Source organism: Labrus bergylta, chromosome 9 (genome assembly GCF_963930695.1).
Source record: "Labrus bergylta chromosome 9, fLabBer1.1, whole genome shotgun sequence".
Classification (NCBI taxonomy): domain Eukaryota; kingdom Metazoa; phylum Chordata; class Actinopteri; order Labriformes; family Labridae; genus Labrus; species Labrus bergylta.
This window is the reverse complement of record NC_089203.1, coordinates 16360811-16375992: the sequence shown is the minus strand read 5'-3', so window position 1 is coordinate 16375992 and position 15182 is coordinate 16360811. Positions and strand designations below refer to the sequence as shown.

Sequence of the window (15182 nt, the reverse complement as noted above, 5' to 3'; positions counted from 1 at the left end):
GAAGAGAAAATTCATTGTGTGACAACAAACTTAAAAAATAAATAAATAAAGAGCCAGTTTTAAAGAGTAATCAATTAAAAGTTAAACTGCAACATGAATTATTACATTTGTCAGATATGGTGCAGATTCATTTTCAGCCTTACATTTACTTTTAAGTCCTCTTACAAACTTGGCCATGTTTTGCTAGCAGTGACAAATTGGGTGCATTGTTTTAGTTAAGCTTTCACAGGCCCCCCTTTCCTTTACTCTGGGACCGGTTCCTCTTTGGGAATCACTGAATTATACCACTCATCCGGTTCAGGGTTAGGTAGCGGATCCCAGCTGTCATTGGGTGCGATAGGTATACCCTGAACAGGTTGACAGTCTGCTGGTGAACTTCCTTCCTCTAAAGCTATTAGCAAGTTGAATGAATATATGGTGTTTGTTTGAGGTTTAGTCACACACATGCACATTTTGATTCTTAACCTTGCTGTTAAGTGACCTACATAAGGCTGGTGTCATTTGTTTTATTGTGAGCTATTGTACTTATTAATAGGACAGCTGCTGAATTAAGTGTTAAGTATTGAATTTATGCAATCAATTTAAGTCAAATTGTGAGACTTCTGCATTACTTGAGTATTTATACCTCCTTCTTTTTAAGGTTTTACATTTCAGAGAAGAAATATTGTTCTTTTTTAATCAATTACATTAATTTGACATGTATTCTTACTAGTTATTTTCATCTAAATAGTTTATTAATAAATTATATTCTTATAGGCCTAAAAATAGAATCAGTGGTTTGCAGCCTGCCTGCAACTGTTTTTGGAATGAAAAATATATAATATGCTATTAATGAAGAAGTATACCAAAAAATTAAAAAGTGTAGACTCTACTCTGAAAGTCAATCAAAGTCTATCATGGCAAGTTTATATTTGCTATTTAAATCGGGGCAAGGTCTTGGTTTGCGACTTCTGGGCTAGACTAAAAAACAAAGTAAAAACCAGTGAAATCTATCTTAAAATGGTTCTGCTCCAACTGTAAACAGTTTTTATAACTGATTTGTTTCTATAATTAAGTGATAAGAACAAATATAGTGGAATTATATACATTTCTACATTTTTGGAATTCGATTTTCCCTATCACAATAATACAACTATTTGTCCTGTCACTGTCCGAAGTGCTGAAACATGCATTTCTACAATTATGTAGCTGGATCATTTAACTTGATATACATTTAAGGCATGTTAATGGAGAGTACTGAGGATATAGTGAAATGCAGTAACATTTTATGATTTCCCAGCGCTTTTTGTCAATGGCTTTGTCGCTCTTAATTTTGAACATATATTTTGACTGGTCTTCTGTGATTCTATGAATATTGCTCTGTTGTGTTTTAAGACTCGGTGCCAAATTTTTCACAAGATACAACACAGCTCAGCATTTCGCTGTTGCCTGACAGAAAAAGGAAAAAATCCCTCTCCAGCAAGTGCTACCAGTAGTTTCCATACCTTTCAAACTTTTGACATTATTGAGCTACTCAATCCCGTTTCTAGTATAACAATGATGTACCACCTTTTTGAAACCGTTAAAGTTTACAATTTATTCTTGAGATTACTGTTTGAGTTAGGGTTCAATTAGAGTTATGTCATGCCAGTATATATGCAGCATTGCATTAAACTGTGGCAATTATCTGCTTAACCATTTTATTTGTACTTGTTACTGGGCCTGTATTGGCAAGCATACATTTAATGGTTTGAATTTGCCTCCAAAAAAATGGAGAATCCCTGAATAGTTTAACATTGTTACTGATATCTGTGGTATAAAAACACATGATTTAGTCTGAGGTTATATCCACAATACAACATTTAAATGGAAAGGTCATTCTACCAATGCTCAGTACAAGTTAGATTGCATTTTATAGCCATAACACTTAGATATTCTGCAGTATTAAGCAATGAAAGAACCATGGACTAAACTATGGTCACTAACAACATGGCCTAAGGCAGGTAATGTTTTCCCTCATTACCATTAACTTTTCTTTTGGAGCACATACAATTCCTATTTTCTAATGAATTATTGTGTATCCAAAGACTATGAGAGGGAGATACCACCACACTTCAATGTACGTAACTACAGAATGATGAACAAAAATACACTTTATAAATGTTGTGATGACAAGCTTGTAAAAAAGTACAATCTTTTTGTAGCCAATGAATACAAAGGCACATATTTTGCTGTGTGTTAGGAAAATTTAACAAAATAATATCAACACAGGGTCCTAAATTACATTTTTGACAGTACAGAGAGCTACTGTTTCCACTATACCTGATCAGCAAGTCAGGTAGCACACATTAGTAACTTAAGATTTATCTTTGCGAAACATCTTTTTTAGATATGTACCCTTCTAAATAAAAATGATGATGCTAAGGTCTTTGATCAGCTTAACTCAACCTTACTAAAGTAAAAGATGAACATCAGACATATTAAAGCGTTTTTTGAATGTAATCCTTCTACTCTTTAGTTGTACCCAACTTAAATCATTTTACAAAGTAGAACATTCTCAGTGTCAATGTGCCCTTGACCAGGATCTACCCTAAAACATCCAATTATTGAATGAAGTCCAACATCAATTGCAAGACCTATTTTATGCAACACAACACTCTTATTTCAGAGTTATCTGTAATTATAATTTCAATTAGATTTTTGGTTACAGAAGTGTTGTGTGCCCAAATGTGAAAGGATATCTCCATGAGCATGTCACCTCCTTAAGACTGATAAACATACAGTGTTACAACATCCTTCACTGGTGTTAGTTTATGCCATTTTAGCTCTCAGCATAATCATTATACTGTCTATACTATTGATGGCTTTCATCATATAATATTGTTTTCTGACTATTTAATTTAAAATATCAGTGATTAATCTTAATCTCTTTACATCTCTTTATCTATTTTAAGATTACTGCTGATGTTCTCTACAACACATTCTCATTGTCAGTGGTATTCGTGCTTCTGAAATGGTTTCTGAACTATGATCGTGTTTTTTTATAGATTCTTTTAATTGGTTTTGACTGAACGTCAGACATTTTTTTATTTTTCAGAATGTGTTGTTTACTACTCTAGCATCTAGAAGTTCTTTGCTTTCTGTTTGGCGAATTTACGTTATTCCTTGGTATATATTGGCTTATATTGAATTGTTTTTTGCTTGTGGAATTGTCCCACATATAATGAAACGACCAAGAAATTGTTTGAAGTATGCATTCAGCTCTGATCTTTCACATGCGGAGATTAAATTGAACTCACAGTGTCGCTGTTCACCAGCAGTGGACACGCGCCTCCACCCCTTGCTTTGTTACTCCAGTCTTGATTTTCTCCTTGACGAATCCCACCCTTGGATGTGTTTTCGTCAATGTTTTGCTTCAAATGCGTATACAGTGTTCATATACGGCTATTTTTTTACGTGTTTTAGTGGATTACTTCACAGATTTTCACACAGGGATTAAAAACAGTTTTCAACGTTTTTGAATGGTTTTCCATATCCAGGGATGGCACATAAAAGGTATTCAGCGGCAGGCCTGTTCGCTTTTTTTCTTCAGTTGCTTCACTTCAGCAATGGAGACGCAAGCTTTTCTATTAATGAGGAAATGAAACCTGGATCCATCATCGGAAATGTTGCAAAGGACCTTGGGCTGATCGTCGGGAAATTGTCTGCTCGAAAGGCTCGCATTGACAGTGAGCTGAACCGTGAACGGTACTGTGACATAAATCTTAACACTGGAGATTTAATTGTAGCTAAACGAATGGACAGAGAAGCTCTTTGTGGTGAGAAGGCATCTTGTACCCTCAAATGTGAGTTAATTTTAGAGGCCCCACTGGAGTTGCACCGTATTTCACTACAAATACAAGATATCAATGATAATCCACCGGTTTTTGCTAAAGATGAGATCAGGATTGAAATCCACGAATTTGCTGGAAAAGGTTCTCGCTTTCGTGTTTTGGAGGCACACGATATGGACATTGGACAAAACGCTCTTCAAAGCTATGCTTTACAGACAAACGATTATTTAGTATTAAAAATTCAGTCAAAATCAGATGGCGGAAAATTTGCAGAGCTCATGTTAAATAAGGAATTAGACCGCGAGGAACAGCAAGAATTGAGATTATTACTCACTGCGCTAGATGGAGGCAGTCCTCAAAGGACGGGTACAGCAACAGTGCACGTGAGAGTCCTGGATGCTAATGATAACGCCCCAGTGTTTAGCCAGAAAGTGTATGAAGCCAGGCTTCCAGAAAACTCTCCCATCGGTACCATAGTGGTTACAGTAGCTGCAAGTGATGCAGATGAAGGTCTAAATGGTGAAGTTACTTTTGAATTAAGTCGTATTTCGGAAACAGGTCGAAGAATATTCGCTTTAAATAAAACAACAGGCGAAATAAAAGTGATAGGGCTTCTTGATTTCGAGAGAGAGTCAATATTTGAACTCCGCGTAGATGCAAAGGATGGTTATGGCCTTACCTCAGATTCCAAAGTGATAATTGAAATCGCAGATGTTAATGATAATCCACCCGAAATTGGTATAAAATCACTGACTAACCCCATACCTGAGAACGTGTCACCTGGTACAGAGGTGGGCATCATTAACGTGCAGGATAGAGACTCTGAGATTAACGGTCAGGTCCGCTGCTCCATTCAGCAGAATGTCCCTTTTAAGTTGGTTCCTTCTATTAAAAACTATTATTCTGTGGTGAGCACAGGACAACTGGACCGTGAACTAGTGTCTGATTACAACATTACAATCACTGCCACTGACGAGGGCTCTCCACCTCTGTCCTCCTCTAAAACTGTTCAGTTATCTGTAGCAGACATCAACGACAACCCACCTGTGTTTGAGGAACAGTCGTACAGCGCATATGTGAGTGAAAATAACAAACCTGGCTCCACTTTATGTTCCGTTAGTGCTCGAGACCCCGACTGGAGACAGAACGGTACAGTGGTTTATTCTCTGTTATCCGGTGAGGTGAACGGTGCCCCGGTGTCCTCCTATGTGTCAGTGAACGGAGACACGGGGGTGATCCACGCTGTGAGATCGTTTGATTATGAACAGTTCAGGAACTTTAAAGTGCACGTGATGGCCAGAGACAACGGTTCTCCTCCACTCAGCAGCAACGTGACCGTGAGTGTGTTCATATCGGATGTGAATGACAACTCTCCTCAGATACTGTACCCCGCCCCGGAGGGCAACTCCTTCATGACCGAGCTGGTCCCCAAAGCTGCACACGGAGGCTCTCTGGTGTCCAAAGTGATAGCGGTGGACGCGGACTCCGGACAGAACGCCTGGCTGTCCTATCATATAGTGAAATCCACTGATCCGGGACTTTTCACTATTGGTGTCCACAGCGGAGAGATCAGGACCCAGCGGGACATTTCTGAGTCTGACAGCATGAAACAGAACCTTATTGTGTCAGTGAAAGATAACGGACAGCCCTCTCTGTCTGCCACCTGTTCCATGTATTTACTGATTTCTGATAACTTGGCTGAGGTGCCAGAACTGAAGGACATTTCTTATGATGAGAAGAACTCCAAACTGACCTCTTATCTGATCATCGCGCTGGTGTGTGTGTCCACCTTTTTTCTGACCTTCATCATCATCATCATGGGTGTGAGGTTTTGTCGCAGGAGAAAGCCCAGACTGTTGTTTGACGGAGCAGTCGCCATCCCCAGCGCTTATCTTCCTCCTAATTACGCAGATGTTGACGGCACAGGGACTTTACGCAGCGCTTACAATTATGACGCCTACCTGACGACAGGGTCTCGAACCAGTGACTTTAAGTTTGTGTCATCTTACAATGACAACACACTGCCAGCTGACCAGACTCTGAGGAAAAGTCCTACAGACTTTATTGAAGTATTTGGTCCATCAGCCGAGTCTCCTGAGGTAGGTTGAACAAAACTTTGTAGATAACAGTTTCAGCTGATTTCGACTTTCTATCATATAATCTGCGTGTATTTTCATTCGATGCTTGCCAATATCTGCACCTCATAATCATTTATTGAACCATTTTAACCAGAGCAGTCCTGTCTATGCAGTATTGTTTTTTCATAAACCGCCAAATTCATGAAGTGAAAATCATGTCCCAAGGTGACCTTTTTTGTGTGTATCGATTTGTTCGTGTAAAAATATTGTTTATCCAAATCTTCTCGGTTGTGAGGCTTGTCGTTCAATGAATCATGGCGATTCATGCCGTTCTCATCATAATGTGCAGGTAAAGAAACTCCTGTCAGTATAGGCCAAAGTTGCAGCTTGTTTTCCTCACTTATTACTGAGTGCAGCGTACAATCACAGGACTCTCTTATCATTATGTTGTATCTAAAAAGGTGTGAAACAAGTATTCCCTGATCCTATTATAAACGTTTCGTATAAACATATTTATGTCGTTTTTTACTGACACCTCAGTCCTTTCATTGGTGTATAATGCCAAGTTTAGATTACTGTCACTGCCGTCTGCTTATTGCGTTGTTCAAGTGCTTTAGGATCTGATAAGCGTTTCCTTTCATCTGCTCAAACTTTTAAGTAGCAGAAATCAAAATAGAATCAGTTCTTAATAGCTCTCTTTTGAAATATAATTCAGACCAACAGTCCACATACGCAAGAAACTTGATGTCTATACAGGAACTGTAATGCATTTGAAACGACTGTGATCAGATTTGTTCATGTCTTATTGGATTACAAAATGATGGCACTTTGATTAATATGCAAATTTCTTTGCGTAATTGTCTTTCCTTTAAACATTGCCCAGGTATATTGGAGTCCAGTGTTTGTTGTTTACAAGCGGATAAGTGACAGTAAAAGATACTGGCTCTGTTCTTGACTGAATTCCTTTGAAAATAGTTAACAAGTCCACTTATCGATGTCCTCACCTTAAATGCTAAAATACGTTTTGCAATTTTCACTCTGTAAAGATTAGAACAACTCCTTCATCTCTTTTAAAGTTACAACATGACTAATTTTAAATTCCCTGATCGGTCCGTGTAATCTATACGTTCTTGTGCACATCTTAAACAAGGGAATTCTTTAGGTTTACATTGAGCCGTTCAAACGCTGTCCGTGGTGCTGAATTATGTTTTCTCTTCAAGCGCACATTTCACCAATTCCTAAACTTTCCAGTGAAGTATTTTCCCTTTACGTGTTAACATTACGTGTTGTTTATCAGTCTTGATGTTGAAAGCTATGGAATCATATGTGAGAGCCAGTTGTTGTTGGTTTAGCAATGTTCCAAATGTACTCACGGCGTCGCTGCTCACTCGCGGATGCGAGGAAGATTGTTTCTCCACCCACAGCAAAGGAGGTATTGTAACCTTTTAAGCAGAGCTGTCATTGTCAAACTGCCGCGTACATTCATTTCACTGTAAGGTTTTATTTTCATCCGAGTGAAGTACCACTTAATGTTCGGTTCGTCTTTCGGGGGAAAATATGGACCTAAAAGGACTCTCTTCGTTGATGTTTCTATCCTGTCTTTTATTCTTCGTCCGCACCAGCAATGCAGACCTAAGCTATTCTGTGCCGGAGGAGTTGAGGCCAGGATCCATTGTTGGAAATATTGCGAGGGACCTCGGCCTGGAAACGGGGAAAATGCTTACTCGCAAACCCCGTATTGATACCGAGGAAAGTGATCAGCATTTCTGCGATATTGATCTAAAAACGGGAAATTTTCTCATTAAGGAAAGGATCGACAGAGAGGAGCTGTGTGGGGAGAAGGTTTCGTGTATGCTTAAATTTGAATTAGTACTAGAAAGTCCTTTAGAGGTTCACCGCATTTCACTTCTCATTCAGGATGTAAACGACAATCCACCTGCTTTTCCAAGGGATATCATCAAGCTGGAGATAAGAGAATCGGCCATCAAAGGAGCTAGATATCGAGTAAATGAAGCACACGACGCCGACGTCGGTAAAAATACGGTTAAACAATATAGTTTGCAAAACAATGAACACTTTGTATTATCTGTTCGAGACGATACTGATGGATCCAAGAATGTCGAGTTGGTTTTGGACAAAGAGCTAGACCGTGAAAAAGAAAATGATTTAAATCTTGTTCTGATTGCTGTTGATGGTGGCAATCCACAAAGATCAGGAACGGCAAATATACACGTGAGTGTTTTGGACGCTAATGATAATGCCCCTGTGTTTGACCAGGCGGTTTACAAAGCGACTCTACCTGAAAATTCTGCCCTTGATACTGTAGTCGTAACAGTAAGTGCTACAGATGCAGACGAGGGCGTCAACGGGGAGGTGACGTATGATTTTAGCCGCATCTCAGAAAGGGCTAAAAAGATTTTCTCACTGAACAGTAAAACTGGGGAGATAAAAGTCAAAGGGGCACTTGATTTCGAGAGTAGTTCTAAATATGAAATGCGAATCGATGCCAAAGATGGTTATGGGCTTTCTTCTGATTCCAAAGTAATGATCGATATCACTGATGTGAATGACAATGCTCCGGTAATATATTTGAAATCACTGACTAACCCCATACCTGAGAACGTGTCACCTGGTACAGAGGTGGGCATCATTAACGTGCAGGATAGAGACTCTGAGATTAACGGACAGGTCCGCTGCTCCATTCAGCAAAATGTCCCTTTTAAGTTGGTTCCTTCTATTAAAAACTATTATTCTGTGGTGAGCACAGGACAACTGGACCGTGAACTAGTGTCTGATTACAACATTACAATCACTGCCACTGACGAGGGCTCTCCACCTCTGTCCTCGTCTAAAACTGTTCAGTTATCTGTAGCAGACATCAACGACAACCCACCTGTGTTTGAGGAACAGTCGTACAGCGCATATGTGAGTGAAAATAACAAACCTGGCTCCACTTTATGTTCCGTTAGTGCTCGAGACCCCGACTGGAGACAGAACGGTACAGTGGTTTATTCTCTGTTATCCGGTGAGGTGAACGGTGCCCCGGTGTCCTCCTATGTGTCAGTGAACGGAGACACGGGGGTGATCCACGCTGTGAGGTCGTTTGATTATGAACAGTTCAGGAACTTTAAAGTGCACGTGATGGCCAGAGACAACGGTTCTCCTCCACTCAGCAGCAACGTGACCGTCAGTGTGTTCATATCGGATGTGAATGACAACTCTCCTCAGATACTGTACCCCGCCCCGGAGGGCAACTCCTTCATGACCGAGCTGGTCCCCAAAGCTGCACACGGAAGCTCTCTGGTGTCCAAAGTGATAGCGGTGGACGCGGACTCCGGACAGAACGCCTGGCTGTCCTATCATATAGTGAAATCCACTGATCCGGGACTTTTCACTATTGGTGTCCACAGCGGAGAGATCAGGACCCAGCGGGACATTTCTGAGTCTGACAGCATGAAACAGAACCTTATTGTGTCAGTGAAAGATAACGGACAGCCCTCTCTGTCTGCCACCTGTTCCATGTATTTACTGATTTCTGATAACTTGGCTGAGGTGCCAGAACTGAAGGACATTTCTTATGATGAGAAGAACTCCAAACTGACCTCTTATCTGATCATCGCGCTGGTGTGTGTGTCCACCTTTTTTCTGACCTTCATCATCATCATCATGGGTGTGAGGTTTTGTCGCAGGAGAAAGCCCAGACTGTTGTTTGACGGAGCAGTCGCCATCCCCAGCGCTTATCTTCCTCCTAATTACGCAGATGTTGACGGCACAGGAACTTTACGCAGCGCTTACAATTATGACGCCTACCTGACGACAGGGTCTCGAACCAGTGACTTTAAGTTTGTGTCATCTTACAATGACAACACACTGCCTGCTGACCAGACTCTGAGGAAAAGTCCTTCAGACTTTGCTGATGTTTTTGGAGACTGTGATGATTCTCCTGAGGTAGGAACATGCGCAAATTACAGTTTGCTCTCTTTTGCCTCTGTTTTCATTTTTTGATTATTCAACACAGTTAAACTATGAAACACATTCGTCATGACGTTTGAAGAACTTCTTGAGTGTTTGGTTTACATAAGGCAGAGTTTATATTTTAGTTGACGTCACACTTTAACATTTTCTTTCTAATTTCCTTCAATTTAGTATGACGTTTGTCTTACAATGCTAAATATTGCTGATAGTTGTACTTTAAGCTCATTGCTTCTCTTCAGTTGGGATGAAATCTGATTTATCCAGTTTTACTGTACTTTTTGATGGGTTATGAGTCATAGCATATTTAATCTGCTGAAACACATTGATAGCTGATTAGACTTGGAGGAAAGGTTTAAGTGATTTTCTTGAGATGTTTTAGGATTTTCTTGGCTTCTAGTGTGTTTTTTTTTAGCAGATTGTTTTAACTAATACTTTACAGAGTTTTTATACCCAAACATATTGAAATGAAAGTTGGTTACCTCAGTTGTACATCATTGCCTTGTCTGTAGTTACTGAACTAGACATGTTAGTGATTGCCCTTCCTTTCTTTTTTCTACTATTTTACCGATTAATCACTATATTTTACATATTCAAAGTCTTAATGTTTTCTTTGTTCATGTGCCTGTTTTGGCACATCAGAGTTCTTTATTTGGTTAGAGAGTATATATTGGATGATCTTCTTCCATGAGGCTTGTTGAGTGCCACAGTTATGGAACCTTAGTTAACCATTATGATTCTTCAGTTACATTTTTAATACTTTTTTTATAATCAAAGCTACTGGTTGCCTCCTTCTTACCATACTTTAGGACTTGAATGTTAATTGGTCCATCATAATGATTTAATGAACAAGTAAAAGGTACAAGATTGCCCAGAGATCATTTTGCTTCTGTGGGATACAAACAGTTACATTGAAATAATCTAGGTCCACTTTTGCTTTAACAATGTTTTGCGTGAAGTCAGTCTCATGTAATTCCCATGCACAGGATTAAAAAAGACCTCAATAACTTATAAATTCCTCTTTACTAATAATAATGTTGTTTATTGGATCCATCTAATTTCTCAGCCCTTAATATGTTATGTGATCTATAATTGTATCCGTTGTATTCCAACATATACTATTACACCCTGTTTAATAGTAGTGATTTTTCATCACAAGGATTATTTTCCTATACTCAGACATACCAAGGTCCTTACTTAATGACTTTCTAATTGTTCCTCAAGGCACCTGAGGCTCTTGATCAGTAAGGCCACAGCACCTACATTGCTCTTTCCATGGTGCTGAAATCCCTCCAAGCCCTTACAGATTAATAATGTTGTCTTTGCTGTGTGAGAAAATGTATGTTTACTAAGGATGATACACACCCGCATTTAAAACTCAAACTTAAATCTGACAGTTGTTTGTTAACGCTTGGAGCTGACTGCAAACTGGGTTAGTTGTTTTTGACTCTCTCACAAGAAAAAACGATGTTTGTAATACCTACAATTTGCTCAAAGTGTCGCTGTCTGCCAGCTTTACTTAGCGACGACACATCACGTTATCCTACATGCTTACACATTTGTAAATCACGAGAGACTGGTCGGTGTTTAACTCAGCGCATTTCATTTTTCTTTTTGCAATTGGACTGCAGTTGCTCTTCGAAAAGGATCCCGCTCGGTCATACCATTTAGAAATCTTGGCCATCGTTGATAAGGCACTGCTTTTTCAGGAAAATGGGAGACAAAGCATTTTCCGTGCTTGGCCTGGTTACCTCTTGGGGAGTATTTTTTCTTGCACTGGATACCGTATGTGGAGATGTGGCATATTCTCTACCAGAGGAGATGAAACGCGGCTCAGTTGTTGGAAATATAGCTAAAGATTTGGGACTTGACTTGGGCAAACTGACTGCTCGAAAAGCTCGCATAAATGCAGATGGAAATATCAAACGGTATTGTGACATTAATCTCAATACGGGAGATATCATTGTTGCCGACAGGATTGACAGAGAGGGGCTTTGTGGCAAAAGGGCATCTTGCATTTTAAAACAAGAACTTGTTTTAGAGAATCCGTTGGAGCTGCACCGAATTAGTGTTCACGTCCAAGATATCAATGATAATTCACCACAGTTTAAAAAGGGTACTAAAACATATGAGATCAGTGAATCGGCCATGAAGGGAAGTCGCTACCGTTTGGATGAGGCCCACGATGCAGACATTGGCCCAAACGCTATACAGGGCTACAGTATCGAGGCAAATGAAAACTTCAGATTGAATGTTATTGCAAAACCCGGAGGGGGTAAATACAGTGAATTGGTTTTGGAGAAAGAGCTTGATAGAGAACAACAGCGGGAGCTAACAATAGTGCTTGTTGCAACAGACGGAGGAACACCTCAGAGATCAGGCACTGCAGCCATACACGTCACTGTCCTGGATGCTAATGATAACGCCCCAGTGTTCAGTCAGGCCGTTTATGAAGCCAGTCTGCCTGAAAACTCTCCCTTAGATACTGTGGTGGTCACAGTGAGTGCTACTGATGCAGACGAGGGGGTTAATGGGGAGGTGACTTATGAATTTGATCACATATCAGATGAAAGTAGCGTTTTTTCTCTTGATCAGACCACCGGTGAAGTGAAAGTAAGTGGATCAATAGACTTTGAGGTGTTGTCTACATATGAACTGCAAATTACAGCCAAGGATGGGCTTGGTTTAGTATCATCCTCTACTTTAATGATTGATATTACTGATGTCAATGATAACGTCCCTCTTACGTCCATTACGTCACTGACTAATCCCATACCAGAAGATACCCCACCTGGTACAGAGGTGGGCATCATTAACGTGCAGGATAGGGACTCTGAGATTAACGGACAGGTCCGCTGCTCCATTCAGCAGAATGTCCCTTTTAAGTTGGTTCCTTCTATTAAAAACTATTATTCTGTGGTGAGCACAGGACAACTGGACCGTGAACTAGTGTCTGATTACAACATTACAATCACTGCCACTGACGAGGGCTCTCCACCTCTGTCCTCCTCTAAAACTGTTCAGTTATCTGTAGCAGACATCAACGACAACCCACCTGTGTTTGAGGAACAATCGTACAGTGCATATGTGAGTGAAAATAACAAACCTGGCTCCACGTTATGTTCCGTTAGTGCTCGAGACCCCGACTGGAGACAGAACGGTACAGTGGTTTATTCTCTGTTATCCGGTGAGGTGAACGGTGCCCCTGTGTCCTCCTATGTGTCAGTGAACGGAGACACGGGGGTGATCCACGCTGTGAGGTCGTTTGATTATGAACAGTTCAGGAGCTTTAAAGTGCACGTGATGGCCAGAGACAACGGTTCTCCTCCACTCAGCAGCAACGTGACCGTGAGTGTGTTCATATCGGATGTGAATGACAACTCTCCTCAGATACTGTACCCCGCCCCGGAGGGCAACTCCTTCATGACCGAGCTGGTCCCCAAAGCTGCACACGGAGGCTCTCTGGTGTCCAAAGTGATAGCGGTGGACGCGGACTCCGGACAGAACGCCTGGCTGTCCTATCATATAGTGAAATCCACTGATCCGGGACTTTTCACTATTGGTGTCCACAGCGGAGAGATCAGGACCCAGCGGGACATTTCTGAGTCTGACAGCATGAAACAGAACCTTATTGTGTCAGTGAAAGATAACGGACAGCCCTCTCTGTCTGCCACCTGTTCCATGTATTTACTGATTTCTGATAACTTGGCTGAGGTTCCAGAACTGAAGGACATTTCTTATGATGAGAAGAACTCCAAACTGACCTCTTATCTGATCATCGCGCTGGTGTGTGTGTCCACCTTTTTTCTGACCTTCATCATCATCATCATGGGTGTGAGGTTTTGTCGCAGGAGAAAGCCCAGACTGTTGTTTGACGGAGCAGTCGCCACCCCCAGCGCTTATCTTCCTCCTAATTACGCAGATGTTGACGGCACAGGAACTTTACGCAGCGCTTACAATTATGACGCCTACCTGACAACAGGGTCTCGAACCAGTGACTTTAAGTTTGTGTCATCTTACAATGACAACACACTACCTGCTGACCAGACTCTGAGGAAAAGTCCAACAGACTTTGCTGAAGTATTTGGTTGTTCAGACGAATCCCCAGAGGTAGGCTCCATGCAATAAATTATGTTTTTTGATATTTTTTAATATTCTCTTTTTATTTTTTCTCACCCTTACAGCTGATCATATTCTGTCATTCCAATTTACCATGTCCTCATCAGTACTGTTTTGGTATGTCACATTTGTTTAACATCTTGTTGATAGATTTATCCACAAAAGTGGTAAACATCATGTTTCAATTGAAGTAAATTCTTACAGTTGTAATCAGGCACCATCTGCAATGAACGTTGCATAGTTGAATTAAAAGGACATTTGTTATTGAAATGAAGTTAATTATTGATTCTATGGGCCTTTTTTCCTTAAAGTTTAAGGTGTTTAATTTTCTTAATTTAAAACAAATTCATAATTATTTGCCTTGATCTCTTTCATTTACTCTCCACTTAAAACTGTTGATAAGTCAGCAATAAGTAGCAGCATTGTAGCACAATCCAGAAGAATGTCCAATTTTAACTAGGAATTAAGTTTTGGTGGTATATAATGAGAATATGGTTTATAGCTTTATATATGTTTATTTAATTCATCAGCATCGATGTCTCTCAGAAGTGCAGTTATGTATACAAATTAACAGCTTAAAGCTTCCTTGAGGAACTTTTGGTTTGTGTCAAATTTGGCAAACCCTGTGGACAAAGTAGTACCTCAGATCTCTTTTCTGATCCTGTCCTGAATGTCTTTTTGTAAAGAATAAATGTCATCCCGCTTTTTTTCATCTGTCATGGGAACATGTTAAAACAGTCTTTTTTGGCAGGTTGCATTAAATTACTTAGTCTGACACCTTACCCTGCAGCAGCAGTTTCAGGCATCACTTAATTTGTACTTAATAATATATCTTGTTATGGTCTTGTTTGGCCTTTAAGCCACACACAGACATCAGTTTTATTTTGAATCTGTTTCATAACCACAGTATTTTGATTAGTTACAGTGCACTCATTGGTAAACACCATCTTTACCTGATCACTCTCTGGTCTATAAACATTTCAAGCCATTCAACCAGATCCCAAAACTGGATCCCTTTAAAAAATAAAAAGTTTTTGGACTGAATGGGGATAGACTGCTTTTAGTTTTTAGCTGCAGGCATTAGGTGGAATAACTTTCAAATGCCAACTAAGCTGCCCTCTCTTGTTTCATGGCATTTTTAAAACTCTAGTGTTTGAACTACGTCGGGAAGGAAATTGCAACCGTTAAAATGTGACATTAA

At 40.1% G+C, this 15182-nt stretch overlaps 2 protein-coding genes across 17 annotated transcripts in view; both read left to right on the top strand.

Moving 5' to 3' along the window:
- LOC109979913 (protocadherin gamma-A11-like) overlaps positions 1 to 15182 on the top strand; it is a 312688-nt gene that overhangs the window by 17097 nt on the left and 280409 nt on the right. For 2 of the 16 annotated variants that reach the window (XM_065958652.1, XM_065958631.1), the window contains exon 1: positions 11479 to 13972. The exons of 12 other annotated variants lie outside the window; for them this stretch is intronic. In XM_065958652.1, the coding sequence (XP_065814724.1) occupies positions 11576 to 13972 (2397 nt within the window). In that variant the 5' untranslated portion in view covers positions 11479 to 11575. Of the gene's footprint in view, positions 1 to 3429; positions 5912 to 11478; positions 13973 to 15182 lie in introns of those variants that run through there. 2 more of the 16 variants (XM_065958633.1, XM_065958654.1) reach the window with 2 other exon arrangements.
- LOC109990485 (protocadherin beta-15-like) lies at positions 7334 to 11269 on the top strand. Its single transcript, XM_065958680.1, has one exon. It carries the CDS (start codon positions 7448 to 7450, stop codon positions 9893 to 9895), a length of 2448 nt encoding a protein of 815 aa, XP_065814752.1. The 5' UTR covers positions 7334 to 7447; the 3' UTR covers positions 9896 to 11269.

Coding starts and splice junctions, on each gene's coding strand:
- LOC109990485 (XM_065958680.1), top strand. CDS start 7,448: ATGGACCTAAAAGGACTCTCTTCGTTGATGTTTCTATCCTGTCTTTTA.